At 39.8% G+C, this 15,645-nt stretch overlaps 1 protein-coding gene across 1 annotated transcript; it reads right to left on the reverse strand.

The window, feature by feature from the left end:
- serf2b (small EDRK-rich factor 2b) lies at positions 1–1,648 on the reverse strand. The gene is made up of 3 exons (XM_029497959.1): positions 1,496–1,648; positions 658–766; positions 1–434 (listed from the first exon to the last, which is right to left on the reverse strand). The coding sequence occupies exons 1-3, from the start codon at positions 1,500–1,502 to the stop codon at positions 362–364; spliced, it is 189 nt and encodes a 62-aa protein (XP_029353819.1). The 5' UTR covers positions 1,503–1,648; the 3' UTR covers positions 1–361.
- Between the last annotated feature and the right edge of the window lie 13,997 nt (positions 1,649–15,645).

Consider the following 15,645-nt stretch of genomic DNA (forward strand, 5'->3'; position numbering starts at 1 on the left):
ATGAACTAAAAAGATACACTTTATTTGAAACAGGCAGGGGACATTTTTGTACAAAAATACACAACTGTTACGTAGATGTTTTGTGTCAAGAATTGTTCATCTTTGTCCTGCTGCTTACACCACTGATGCTCATCTGCATGCTGCACCAACGTGGGACAACCGCTAACTTGCTCAGACATAATTTCACAGAGTAAAATGACAAATCCGACAAGCAATGTCATTTCCATAGGGAAGAAAGTAGGATCCTAGATTCTTGAGTATTGACAAAAATGATAGATCCCTTCTCATAAATATCAGGAAGAATGCTGAACATGGGATGTTCTTGAAACACTTGAGTTGAATTCATTTCCGACTTCATTCTTTACTTGGACTTGGTACTACTTTTCCCAGCTTCATCCGCTTTCTTCTGCTTCTGCTGCATTATCTCAGCATCCCTTGAGGAGATTTCAAGAGAGAATACACTTCATGTTTACCTACAATCAAACCTCTGGCAAAAATATCACATTAGCAGTAGATCTGTTGTACTACTTTTTCAACTTTTTTTGTTGTAGTTGAAACCACACAAATGCATGAAAGCATGTTGAGCTTGCAGCAACAACAACAAAAAAAAATCCCACTTTATTTGTGAGCCTCTGGTGTCTTCAGACTGCTGCCTACCTCTGCTTCCTTGCAGCAGCGGACAGTCCATCGTCTCCCCTCTTCCCTTTACTGGTTTCATTCTGCTTCTTGGCATTCTTCTGCCGTGCAAGTTCGCGTTGGTTTCCCCCTGCAAGTAAAGACAGAAGAGAGAGAGAAGGGGGGGGGCTGAGAATTACCCTTTAAATGGCTTTAAACGCCAAATGCAACAAAAGAGCAGGCAGGGGCATTAAGTGTCAACCAGGCTGACAGTGTGTACAGTAAATACGACTTCAGAGGTGAGGCCGGTTGAAAACCAGCGAGCAGCGACGTGGCAGGGGGGCGCTCCAGAGCAGCTTCATGCCCGGGACAGCAGCACTCCTCTACCGCCAGTCAGGTAAATACGGACCAGCACCGAAGGCAGAGCCGCAGCTAGGAGAGCTAAAATGACTTACTACTTCACCAGCTTATCATCCCGAACACCGCGGAGGCAGATTTCACGTCCAAACGCCGCCGCGCCGCGTCTGTGCCGACTGTAGGCCGAGGATCAGACTAATAGCTGGACGACCCGTCCGTGTTGACAAACGCACAACGTACACACAAAGCCGAACAGCTACGTGACTCCAACAACACGCTTAGTCCAGATACATCTAATAGTTCCGCTTGCTTCAGGTCTCTGTGTGTGCTTAAAAAACCCTACAACATTAATGCTCTTAAAATAACGTTATGGGATTTGTTATTTAGCCCCCCAACCCCTCACTCAGCAAATAGCCGGAACCCGGCGTTGGCTACCGAGCGGAAGAAAACAACGAGCACAGACGACATGCAATCGAGTGAAGTACATGGATGCCTTACAGTCAAAATATAGGTCGATACCCACTGGTCATTGTAATAACGGACGCTTCTTCCGCCTGAGATCCAGAAAAGCTCAGCCACAGGGCCGCTGGCTCCCTCCTCGTCTCCCCAGTCGTTGTCTCTGCTCCGGTTTCGCCTCTCTGCGGCGGCCGACGGTACTTCCGGTCGAGAGCCAGAACATTCCGTCTCCCTGGGCGATCACTGCGCATGCGCCGGATGCTTCGGTTTGACAAGATCAACTGGAAAGCACGAAAAAACAAAATAATAATCTTAAGTTAAAGCTTAGATTATTGTTGTTGGTGTTTTAGAGAAAGAGGCTTGGTGCTTTTGGACGCAGCTCCAGTTTTATCATACAGTTTGGAATGGTGGTTCTGGGTTCGATTCCCAGGCCTGAGGGCTTTCTGTTCTTCCTGCGCATGCGTGGGTTCCCCCGGGTTCTCCAGCTTAGACAGATATTGATCGATTAATTTATTTTATTGATTCAAAGATTCAAATTCTTATTTGACAAATACACTTAATATAGAATTATCCAGCTAAAGATAGAGCATTTTGAAGTGTGACAAATATGTAATTTTTTTTAAGTCTTCTTTTTTAGGGGTTTAGTCCTTTTTTAAGTTTAAGTCCAATTTAAGTTGTGAGTTTCCACAGCACAGTTGTGTAATTTATTGGACCCAGACTGTCCTCCTAGTAATAATAGCCTATTACAGACGAAAAGACCTTAAAGTTAGATTGTAGATAAGCAGAGATATGATTTGCACTTTCAGCAGAAGACATTGAGAGAGTTCCTGTGTCAAACTGTAAGCATACATCTTTCTGAAGACTTAAAATCAAATAAGACCGAATAACAATGAATACACGTATTTGTGAGTGGATACACATATTTGCATTGATTATAAAAATCAAAAGCAAATTTAATTTGCTTTCAGACTGAATGCATTTGTTACTCGCTCTCATCTGACACTTATTTAAATACGTAATGTACAGTAATGCTGGATAGCCAGCAGGTGGCAGACCTAGACAACCAATAAACTGTGAGCAGCCAATCATTCATTCATTCATTCATTCGTTCATCTTTTACTGCTTAACTGTTTCCAGCTTGCGTGGGGAATCGAGCCCACAACCTTCTTGTTGTGGGGAAACAGGGCCAACCACTAAAAACAAAAGAAATCATTCAGAGTAAAAAGATAAAGGTGTTAATTTCACTCCTTTTACTAAATACTGAAACTGATAAATTGAATTTTGCATTGAGAAACTAGATAGAGATCCGCATAACAATCACACAATATGGTCGCACAATCATAGCTGATCAAATTAAACTTGCCAACCCTTAAGTGAAAGGGTAAAATGTAATTCTCTTATTTATGTTTTGCTATAAAATTCACACAGCATGATTTTAATGACTGTCTGGTTATTAAATAGGCTACATGACTGAGTCACGTCTGCCTAAAACTGAATTTCTACCCAGACATGGAACCTATGAATAGAAGAAGACAACATGTTGAATACAGTTGAGCCTGCATGTGTCTCATGCACTGTAGCTCTTGGCACAGCCAAGTCAGCACATGTTTCATTTCAAGAGTCTGCAGCTGCATTTAACCCAGCAGTGTCATAAACATGGCAGGTTCGGTTGAAAATGAAATTTATTTAAATGAGGTAAATATTTATAAAGTATTTGTTGTTGTCAAATCCAGGGTTTGCAAGATGACACAGCCAGCCACGAAATGTGCTCGTAATGGTGGAAGTGAGCTGTGGCAGGAGAGTGAGGACGGGGTTGGGTTTCCTGCTGAAAGACGAATGTTATATTTTAAGGACATAATTACTGTTTGAATACAATACGCCATCAAACCACCCCTGTGATTGTCTAGCAAACTGTCTGTTTGTTTTAGCCTGCAGAGCTCTGCTAATTATTTTTTCATGAATATTCAGAAAAAAAACGAACTTTACCTGATAAAAGTAGAGTCTGGAGAGAAATTCTTTCTCCAGATGTTTCTCCTCGACGTCTCGAGGTCAAAATCATGTGTATGCTTTTCAAATATAATGAGTGGTAATTCAGAAATGTCTTTGTGACGGATATACATCGCCTGTGAACAGAAAACCTTACTTTTGTGTGAATCTCAGCTGAATAATATATTATGCCTGACTTTATCAACTGGTGACAGGAAGGAAGCAAGAATTTGTTCACTGGTTAAAATCTGTAAAGTAACATTAACGCCATAAATCAGTAAAAAAGGAGTAGCCTTCATTTTCATGAGACCGTGAAATCAACAAAACTTAGCAGTCTAATCGTTTTTGAGTTTAAAGGGCAATGTTACCTCCTACCTTTATATTAGTTTCATGTGGAAGGGATGTGATGTGGCAAAGGTCCTCTTGTCAGGAATCAAACTATATGTGGTTCAAGTCTCACCAACTGGATCATTAAAGTGATATATTTATAAACTGAAATATTCCAATGTAAATTTGATATGGTTTATTTACCAAATTTTCTTCAAAGACGTGAGATTTGTGTGCGTGCACGCAGATGAAATGTCATATTTCCCCTTTTTTTGCCTTTCTGTGCCTAATAATTACCTTTCTCCATATTCAAATTCTTTCCTGCTCAGGATGCAAAGGAAAGATTTAGTTTTCTATCCTGGACTTGACACAGTTTTTGATTTGTTTTTAATATTGAGTCATTTTTGAACCCCACACATCCGCCCCCATTATACAGATAGACTGCAATTGAAAACTGGATTAAGTGAATAAACAGTCAAGGCCTCTTTGTGCTGCGTGTGTGCTGCAGTGTGTCGACTTTAACAGTGTGTAGAACAGCATGTTAAACTCTGCGGTCAGTTTATTGGGCTGGTGGCGACACGACAGCCCAGCATGTCTGACTCTGAGCTGTTTTCTCCACAGCTGCTTTCAGTGACAGCATCCTGCTTAAAGCAGACTATTTTTGTCTCCCAGTGCAATTATCACCACCTGGTAATTTTGACAATGTTGACTGCTTCTGTTTTGTGAAGCCTTTAATGCTGTCCCTGTGTTACTGCTGCTGCCCTGGACGCCAGTAGATCCTCATGAAGCCTGTTGTGCATTTAATTATATTTTTGATTTCATAATATATAACTGCGGAACTTAACTCTTAATGCAAGAGTCCACTTCTCCAGCATTTTAAGTGACAGACATGATTGTATCGAACGTTCAGTTTGGCTCTATAATATATGTGCTGTGTAGCAAAGTCCTCCCCCCACCGTACATGTGGGCCACCCCCTTTACTGTAGTTTTTATTAATGCTAATCATGAAGTGCTGAGGAGCTGGTGTGTGGCAGTATAAACTTAGTGCGACGAACTGGGAGTTGGGTGCATTCCTCTCTGTCTCATTTCACCGCTGCCATCCATCATGCTGCCAGAGTCATGCCTGCTGTCGTGAATGATTGATGGGACTTGCTGATCCCATCTTCTGCATTGCCTTAATGTCCCTCATGCCTGGATTGTTGGAGCTAATTTTGACATGAGCCCGTGTTGTTCATGCTGTAAACAACTGTACGTTTGTTTGTTTGTTTCTCTTCTCTAATAGCCTTCATTTTCAGAAAGTGAAAACGAGTACATGTACAGCATTATCTGGACCACATTAACCAAGCTGCCCTACCTTAAAAAAAAAAAAAGTGTAACTTGTTTTCAGAATTGGGAACATTTTGTGAAAAGTTAATTGTCACATGCAGCGCTGAATCACCATCCCACATTTTGAAACAGTGATTCGTGCCACCTGCACATTTATCTTCCTCTGCACTGAACATAAAGCTGAATGTTTGCATGTGTTAACTTCTCGGCTGAAATTACAGAAACCTCGATGAGATAAATTGTTATATCAGAAAGCAGATTGCACAGCAAAAATGTGAATAATCTTCTCACATACTTCAGTGTGCTCATGTGATTTAGATTTTTACTCAATTTAAAAATCAAAAGTGGTGTTACAGGAATAACTACAGACCTGCTGTTAATATTAAAATATCTATTTGAATAATAAAACTGTGGTGAGTCACACTGCCCAGTTCACCTGTTGAGCCAGACAAAGCCACCTTTTCCTAATCTGTTTTAATATTGTCAAACCTCTTTTGGTCACTATATTGTTTTCATCTTTTATCTGAAGTCTAACTATCAATGTAGTCCAGAACAATTCAACATGAGCGGAGATTAGGATGGATCGAATTTCACCGGCATGCGCACAGATGTAAAGAGAGAAAAACTTCTTAACTTGTTTGTAGTCCACATCAACGTTTTTCACACAATGAGAACAAGGAAAGTTTGAGCAGTGTTTCAGCGCGGATGAATTTGCTTTTGCTAAACCTTCACTTCACTTGAGTAAAGTTCATTTGTCTCTGCGATTGTAGAGTTAACCCTTTTTTTCGTTCTGAATCAGTGCAGTCACAAAGCCAATGTCCACGGGAGGATCTGCGACCCCAAATGAACAGTTGTGTATTCAGAAACATTAACAAGCTAGTTTTTATCTGGTGATCCACAAATCAAACCTCATTAATGCCAAGCTATACATAACTACTTGGTGTATGTTGAGCTTGAAATCTGTACTGTAATTCTGATTAAATAGATGTTTCTCAACTTGGTATGGAAAAATAAATTCAGGGATAAAAATGATGGGTTTATTTATGTACTTTAACATCTGATGTGCACTGTAGCCCGGTTTAAGGAAGTGGAAACCTGGTTTTATCTGGGCATGTTGAATGTGTGCACCGTGTCCAAAAAGTTACTTTGTTGGTTTTCAGTGAATCGGGATTGTATTTAAAGCAATGGGGAGAAAAGAACATTGCTCAGAGACAAATCCACAAAGCATTTTTATGGATTTTCATCCCTGACATAGTCAATATGCTGAGCAAAATGGGCTTACATCAAGACCAGCCTCATTACAATAATGAAATGAAATCATGACATTGTCCAGACAACATGTTTTCAAATGGTTGCCAAGGTGAGGGCCAATTTCTCAGACAATGTATTGTGTCCAGAATATAGGGTTGACTAGATAACAGTGGATGATGTGCTGGATCGTACCAAGAGCCTTTGACAGGGTTAGATAGTCTAGCATCAAAATGATTTTGGCATAATTGCACCAGAACTGCAGTAAACACACACCTTCATCTTTGAAGGTGTGTGTGTGTTTTTTGTTTTTTTTTTTGTTGTTGTTTTTTTTATTTCTATACACTAAAATGTCTTTGTTGTTCTGCTGTGGATGAGCTCACCACGTCCTCCTGTCTGACTCGTCTTGGTTGGTTCCAACATCAGATGATCCGACTGATGGCTCTCAGCTCTGCAGGTACAGAGTACAGAAAATTATCCTTTCTCTTTGAAACCTGGAGGACGTGCAGTCTGGACTCAGTGAAAACACTCAGCAGGGCAGCCGGCCCTCCCTTAGGGACCATCATGGTATTGAGTACATACTGCACAACACATACAGGCTGGATATGATGTGATGGATCAAACAAATCCGGGTGCTGGTGCTTTTTTCATCTCTTTTAAACTGGCAGATAATCAGCTGTTTGTGGTTTGACTTTTGGATGGCCTGCCATGAAACTTGGTGGATGGGTTTGAATATTGAGGTGTTCATTTCACCCTGTCCTTGAAGATGTTAACAATATTACACTCAGAGTTAATTGTAAAAAGTCCCAGCTTACTTTCTTGTCTTCTGAGATGTGGGTGCCCACGATGTGACATAGAGGTCATGATAAGCCACAGTCTTGCATGCATGGACTAATATTTTTTGTTTATATGATTTTGATTGTTTATTTATTTGCAGTCTCTCTGACCATTGTTTTGTCAAATGCTGTTTCAAAGTTTGGAATTTGGCCATCATCATCTTGGTTTTTGAGGCGGATCATAGCCAGAACTAAAAACCTGAATCTATCATCTTTCTTGCCTCCTTGCTCACTCCATGAGAAGACATTTGTGCATGTGTGGAAAGCTTAAAGTCGCCTACAGACGAATGATGTATGAGTTCTATGAAATACAATCTTGCCAAAGTCAATTTTATGCAGAATCCAGACAACAGTAGTATTTTTACTGTGTCCGCACAAAATTAAAATATAAATGTTCAGCACAAACCTGCCAATGATCCCAAAAGAGTGACTAAAAGTAGCATCCCAGATGCGGGAGTCTCTTCCATGGCAACTTGTCTTTGCCAGGCCTCAATTAGCTGAGTGGCAGGACACATGGGAGCCCCTTACCCATCTTGAGACCAGGCTCCCTGGGCCGGGGGGGAGGGGGGTGAGTACGGCGGGCTGGTTCTGTACAGTAAGGACCATTATCGTTGGTACAAGGTGTAACAAAATATCCACGGTGCCTTTTCCCTGAGAGAACACATGGAGACAAATATTATGAAGGATGAATTCAGATACAAGGTGGTCTACAGGTTTGGTTCCTGTTCCCAGGGCTCTTAAAGCTATCGAAGCTGGTGTAATGTTGACAAGCATGACAACTGAATACAGGTATTTTTTTCTGTGAGGTGTTGGATAAAAAAAACAAAAACAAACTGCACATATATTCTTTGTGAATTGTAAAACAAAAGCAACCTTATCATTCATTCAACGAATGTAACTGCAATACTCACTGCACCTTAATGTCTTCTTTGGCCTCTACCAACTCCAGATAATGTCCCTCTATTGTTATTGTTGGTAGTTTTCTGTGCAGATAGTGCACAAGGGATTTGATGGGATTTTTTTTCCACAACATAGGAGCACTCCTATGAACAGAAAAATAGCATGTTTGGCTGATATTTCACTTTGGTTTTGTTGCTATGAGCATGGCTTAAATGCACATATTGCAAGTAATTTGTTTTCATTTAGCCGATGTCATTTAAATAAAACATGTCACAGTGTTGCACCAGTTTCTTAGGTTGTGATCTTGTGCAGGAAAGTAAATATCATATGCTGTTACCATTTCCTCTATTTCAGCAAACTGATGAAATTGCAACCTGGCGACTAAGTGAGCTCTTTTTTTTTTTTTTTTTTTACTGTTCCTCTGTTCTCTTCCTCTGTTTGAGGCTTTTTTATGTATTTTTCTTTCTATTTAGGGAAGCTAACTAAATGCAGCTGTGGCAGCGTGAAGGCACCTGTCCTGAAGAAGATGACGTCTGTGGCCTGAGTGAGTCATCACGACCCCTGAAGTGCTGGAGGAAACTACAGCTGGCTGATTATCCTCCACAACAGGAGAGAGCTCCAGTCATCCAGCTCAACAAAAGGCACGAACAGCAGCATCACATCCTGAGATAAGACAACATGTAACTCTTTTGTATGTTTCTAGTCCTTCAACTTTTAAGTCTAATTACCTTGTTGCACACTTTTGGCTTTTGGCAGGAGCAACTTTAATCGAACTTCAAAAGGGGTCAGCATCATGTGGTGGTGATACAGACAAAAATGCCAAAAAAAAAAAAACAAAACAAAAACAAGATTTTTTGATAATTTTTTTCTTTGGACATAAAAACACATAAATACGTCTTTAACCACCATTAGAGCAACACTCAGTTGATTTATTTGCATATTGAAAGTGTTGGAATAGGAGCTGCTGAGCTTGTGGTGACTATCCTCATCTCTGCGTTGAGCGAACATTACTGGTGACAGATGATGAAGTGTTTTGTTTTTTTTTTTCTGTTGGAAAGCCTTAAATTAATTTTCAGTCAGATACACACATTCACATGAAGCACCCATGTCACCATGAGCATGTTGTACGGTGCTGTATTCATGTTTCCTTTCAGAATGTAGAAATCTTCTTAATGTTTTCACTTTCCGGCATCATAAGTGTCTAAATTTATATTCTGTTTTGTCTGTAGATGAAATATTAGATGTTGCCAACACGTCTTGCTAATATGTTAAATTAGTGTGCTAATTAAAGGCTATGGACTACCTCATTGTCAGCATGTTAGCGAGCTGCCAGCATGGCTGTAAATTCTTTGTATTATTAAAGAGACACATCAGAGAGTTAAAGGTGGCTTGCATATGGCCTGGTTTGAATTTGAACCAGTAAAGTTGTGATTTAAGACAGTGAAATCCCCCCAAAATATTTTATAGATGTATTTCAACACCGCAGCCACATTTTAATTTGGACTTTAGTGATGTCAGATTCCTCAGAGCGTAAAAGTCCGGTCACTCTATTATCCTGCTCCAACAAAACACAGTTTCAAAGACGTGACCCCTTCCTGTCCCTTAATATGAAAGTTTCGGCAGTCTGGTGTCTGACTTTTATAGGATCGTTGGATCCAATTACCCAATCGTGCTTCAGCATCAGGCGCCATTTCTGTTGTCTATTGTGTCCAGTGGCAGACCAGCCCATTTTAATCAGAAATTTTCCAATTATATTAAGTATACAGTAAAAATAGACATCAACCACTCAGATGGCATTGTGAGCAGATGGTGGAGTCTTTTCACTGTTATTATTAAAATGTAAACTTTGAAAAATGCCCAAAACAGGAGGGGATAGCTGTGGATTATTCTCCCTGACTAGCCCACAGCTGAAAATACTGACGGTGTGAGGATGTTGTTTGATTGCTGTCTCTTTCCATGCGTGGAATGATCAGTCACACCTGCACAATCGCTGTAAAATGGTAACTGTACAGAGCCTGTGAGCTCAGTAAAACACAAACACCTGGGCCTGCTTAGAAAGGGGTGAATACATGTGTGTGCATGCATGTTGCAAACACACACACAGAGGCGATGAAAAGCTAATTCCTGTCTGATTGTGTTTCTTTGTGGGAAAGTTTGCACCCACCTTCACTTTGAAAACAGTGAAAACAAATGTGCAAATCTCATATGTGAACATAATCCGCACTCTGCTGAATAAGCCTGCTTCTCGGTGGACTGTTACCAGGTCCAGATGTTTTTCTGTTATTTCAAAATTTTTGGAGGAAGGACATAGTTTGAGCTAAGCCTCTACACTTTACAGCCTGTGAAATCATCAGGTAGATTGTTTTGATTAAATCTTTTCTGAGATTGTGCTGTGGCAGCATCACCAGGTTACCTCAGCAGCTTTGACATCAGTTTGAGGTTTTTGGGTTTTTTTTTTTTTTTTCTGTTGATGATAACCTGATATTAATTCAGAACAAAAGATTCAGGAACACATCCAGGAAACCCAACTACTAACTGCAGCTTTTTATGAAGGATGAAGTCTTGGACCCGTCCACTGCCAACATGCCTTGCAAGTAACACACTGCCTTGAAATTCCTCCTCTACTGAAACACAGAAGCTTTGAGTGTGACTCGATGCAACAATATGAGGACTTTTTACTCATCTTTGCTCTGTAGTTCTACTCATAAACAACCATGGCTACTGTGCATTTGTACCTGCTTTCAACTATTTAATAATTCAATCATAATTAAAATCTATATTGTTAAAATAATCACACACTTGATTATAATATCAACATTACTGATAGTGAGCATTGGCAAAGAAATCCAATGACACATTTACATTGCATCACTATTACATTAATAAGGGAATGAAGCAAAGCTCAGCAACCTTTAAAAGAACTAGCTGACACCTTTTTAAAGTGAAAGTGCTGAACATGCTGTTGTGAAAATCTTTTAGAAACAAACTATATTGAATATAAAAGTATGTGCAGGGTAGTTGTTGTTTTACTTCCAGAGCTAGAAATAAAAATAGACAATAAGACTTTTATTGTATGTTAAAATGCTTAACATTAAAAAAACAGATTTGAATTTTTATCAGGTGTCTCTTCATAGACAAACATAAACATACATGTATAAAATTTTGGAGATGGCAGAAATGCAACTGAACCTATTTTACATCTTCACAAGCCTGGAGCTTTCAGTGTCTATGACACCGGCTGATACATTTTATCCATGTCCAGGCGTTTTTTAGGAGCAGCGATAATCCTTGAAGCTGTTTCTGCCCAACTGAGGACGGCGCCCAGCCTTGACCTCCCCACACATCCAGGGAGTGATTTTTTTTTTGCAGAAAGTGTCTGTGTCCTCACTGTCAGGTGGCTCTCTAAAATTATAAAGATAAATCATAAGATTAGATTTATCCAGAAGAAACCGTTTTGTTTCCATAAAAGGTTCAACAGTAAAAGAGAAAAGGTAACTGCTATCAAGCTAGGAATAAATATCCAGAGTATAGAAACTATATTACCAAATGTAATATAGATGGCATGTTTCTCTCCCTGGTAGATCTCCTCGACATCCCTAATTTCACTATTTACAAAATCACACATAATGAACTATAATACTACAACAAAAATGAACGAAGGCAACAGAGAAGGCAAAAAAAAAACACTCCAAAACTCAAACCTTACTAACACTATTATTTAAAATGCTGAAATAGTATTTTAATTGCTGAACATCCTGTTGACAAAATGCTGAATATAATGTGATGCTGCCCACACTGTACGCAGATGATTGTGTTGCATGTCTTGACATATTTCATATCCTGACTCTTGTTCGCTTAGACAACATTTTAGCACTTCATGTTGACAATCATTAGAGTAAGCTTTCCCAAAAAAATGTTATCAGTAAATATGATGATAGCATTTTCACTTCAGAGATCATGCACATTTGTAAACATCACATTCGCTGCAGGGAAATATCAGCGAACTGATCTCGTCATCCAGCTCATCCAGAGTACTCTTTCTCTTTCCTTGTTTTCTTTTCACTCAATAATGCTGATATTTCTGTGGCCTGCCTAAAAACAGCCAGTTCAACTCATTCAAATTCCAAAAGTTCCAATTTCCAACAGCCTGTGAAACAAGTCTATAAACATGCTGGTGTGTTTAACACCAGGCAGGGTGTTAGTCTCACACAGGAAGCGTTACTGGGTCTAATTTGATACCTTCTCTAAATTCATAAGTGATTTCTCACTCTGCCAGATAAACCGTCCCTGCCAGCTGAAAAAACTGCGTGTGCGTAATGTGAAGGTGAATGTCACACATCCACTCTATGCCTCAGTCTTTGAGTCATTTGCTCTATCTCTGTGAACATTTTCTTTGGTTTCACAACCAAATGTGCATTGTCATTGCGTTTCGTGTGCATCACTGAAATAGATGAACAACATATGTTATCTATGTGGTTATTTTGTACGTGTGCATATTCAAGACTTGCCATGTTGCTGAAGTATGAAAACATTCACAGTCCCAACTAGAGACGACAGTGGGTTTGGATTAAGAGCTGCTAGACTGCTGCCATAGTCTTTGGCCTGTTGTTGATTTGTTCTGACTGTTGTAGAAAAAAAAAAAACAACCGCAAAGGTCATCTGTGTTAAATGTTTATTACGACCCATAGTGACACTTTATTCTTAACGCTAACAGTAAATATAACAAAAGCAAAGGAAGAAGTCAGTGGACACATAAAGACTGACAGTGGTGCTGCTCGGCTCCGTTTACTGTCCCCAGAATAACATCCACAAATCTGCAATCTAACTGTTGGAGGATGAGTTGCTTTTAACACACAAAAGAGGCAGCGTCGGTCTTTCTTCTGCATTGATACTAACTGATTAAATTAAAGATAGAAGATTTATAGAAGATGTGAATAAGTTACTGCTGTATGTCTGCGACAGTTCTCAGTCATCCAGGTCATCTTAGTCTTGGTTTTACTTGCTGCTCTAAGTCTCAATTTTCCACATCTGCTCCTCTTTCTCCTTTTCTCCAGGCTCACATTTCAGACACATGTTAGAAGACATAAATTTCAACGGACCATTGTGTTCTCCTGTTGAGGCTGGGAGGTGGACTGTGTTATTCAACCTTTGGTGGTGATGTAATGGACAGATTAGATGCTTTTAACGCTGACTGACCTGCACTAAAGAAACTTGGGGGATGATTGTACAATGTGAGCAAGCTCTGCTTCTTGCCAGCTGCAGGTGTCCTCAGAGTCATAGACCTCAGGTGTGAAACGTCACTCCCGGGGTGGGGGGGGGGGGGGGGGGGGGGGAGTTTAGTGTGCATTAGTGGTCTCCCATGCAGCAGATGGTAAACCACAGACAATGAGTGGATGAGACAGATGAGCCAGGTAAGAAAGAGGGAGGGGCTGAAATGTGTTAATCTCCCAACGCTTGGCTGTGGGAGGGCAACTTCAGACCTCCCTGCATCAGTGAAGTGGGTGGGTGGGGGGGGGGTGGTGTTTTTCCTCTCAGGGGCTTGATTCACTGATATTGAATTGCAGAGACATTCAAAATGATCAAAAGAAACAGGGTTTTATAATGTAAGGTGTGTTGACGTGAGGAGTGATTTGAAAAACCAGCACCTCCTGTTCTCTATTGACCTCCTGTTACCCTCCCCCCCCCCCCCCGTCATGGTTGCGTACTTTCATTCAGGGAATAGCTTAGCAATTTAGCTAAGTAGGCTTACTTGTCAGACTCATCTGCTTTGCCAACCTCCACCGTCACTTGTTGGCTCCCTCACCGTTATGCAAACACTTAAGGTGCTTAGGTTTGATGTTCTTTCAGCTCGGTCATACCTGCTGGGCTGTGAGGCACAAACATTTGGAACTAATGATTTTCCCCAACAGACAGCAGGTCGACTCAGCAGTGGGTTCCGTCTTATTTTTCTATCTGCTCCCGCTACCGTCCATTCACCTTCGACACAAAGGAAGCTGGGAGGACTGTCGAAAGTGACGATCAGTGCGCCCATTAACTCTTCATGATAAGAATCTTTTCCATCAAGGATTATTAACAAACTGACCCCCCAGTTTGCCAGACAATTCAGAATAAATAAAAATTATATACATTTCAATACACTGGTTCTGCTCCCTAAAGCCTACAGTACATATTAAAAATTAATTATTTAATTCATCACTGCAGTACGACCGCTTCATAGAGATTCTGACTGCACATTGTTCTGCACCACATAGATGATAAATGCCCTAAACACTCACTGACAAAAGCTTTTTAATGCAATGGTTGAATTGTCTAAAACTTTCCATAGGAATTCTCAATTTTAACATTTTACAGAGTTTACATACAGTTTGTTCTGTGGCTGCAAATGACTTTAGATGACTGACAGACATTGTACACCACAGACAGAAAAGCCACCACATTGAACTATCAAATTAATCTGTCCAATGACAGTGCCTGCTCATCAAGCATCAGTGTTTTCAGTAATTATTCTCATAAAAGGCGTTGGTGCTTTTAGCTTTCCATTGAACCCGTTGAACTCTTTTTTGGTTCTTGTGGGAAATTAGATTAATTAAATAAATGTTGACCTGCGACCCGGAAACGGATAAGATGAATGAATGAAAAAGTAAAAGTAAATGAATGTTTACTGTGTGCTGCATTGTGAAAAAACAGGTTTTGATATGAATCATAAACAGGTAAACAGGCCTCCCTATTAATGTCAATTCACTTGTGAGAAAAAACACCAAACCCAATATTAACGTTAACAGTATTAAAGATATGTGGTCGTTATTAATTAAACTATCTTGTCTAGTTGTGTTTATTATTATTAAAGTATTTCTTGAGTAATGTATCAGTATTTCATCTGGCACACACTGACATGACATTTAAATCACCTTTTATCAAGAAACGCTGATCGTCGTTTTGTCACGTCCTCCCAAGTTAAAAGTCAGTTTAAAAGAAAACTTGACCAAGGTGGTGACACATTTCTCTCTCTTCTCTTCTCTCTTTTCTTTTCTTTTTTTTATTAAATTGCCATCTATCAGATTAGTGCTATTGCTTTATTCAGGTTTTGCAACGAGATAATTAGATAAACAGTAGGTTGCCACACTTCCTCACACACAGACACTTCTTCTTTGCTGTAGTTCTTGTGATACAGCAGACTGACACAACATGACAATTGAATGGATTTCAGATATATATAGTTTACACTGAAATGATAAAATCTGTTGTGTTAATTACTTTACTTTACTACAAGGAAATTTGGCTCCATTGCATACGACAGGTTGTCATTTTTCATTATGGGTTACAATCGACTTCAAATACTGTGTGTGACTTTGGATTTGATTCAGTTTATTTTTGCAGCGGTGGGAAAGCTGTTAACACAACATTGACTTATTATCATTTGATTGGCTTAGGCTGCGCATTGAAGGTGTTAGCAAACAGTTGGTTATTTGCATGTTGAGTAAACACTTAAAACACAGCATTAGCTTGGAGCCTCTCTCCAATTATCTCTCTCCATTTGGTAAATCCAATCAATATACAATCTCCTTTTTTGCTTTATTTTGGTCTCCACCAAGAC

This window comes from Echeneis naucrates, chromosome 3 (assembly GCF_900963305.1).
Source record: "Echeneis naucrates chromosome 3, fEcheNa1.1, whole genome shotgun sequence".
Lineage (NCBI taxonomy): Eukaryota > Metazoa > Chordata > Actinopteri > Carangiformes > Echeneidae > Echeneis > Echeneis naucrates.

What these genes read in the sequence shown, in the direction of transcription:
- serf2b (XM_029497959.1), bottom strand. An exon ending in GCTGCTGCAAGGAAGCAGAG is followed by an intron (nt 435 to 657) that starts GTAGGCAGCAGT and finishes AATCTCCTCAAG; the next exon opens with GGATGCTGAGATAATGCAGC.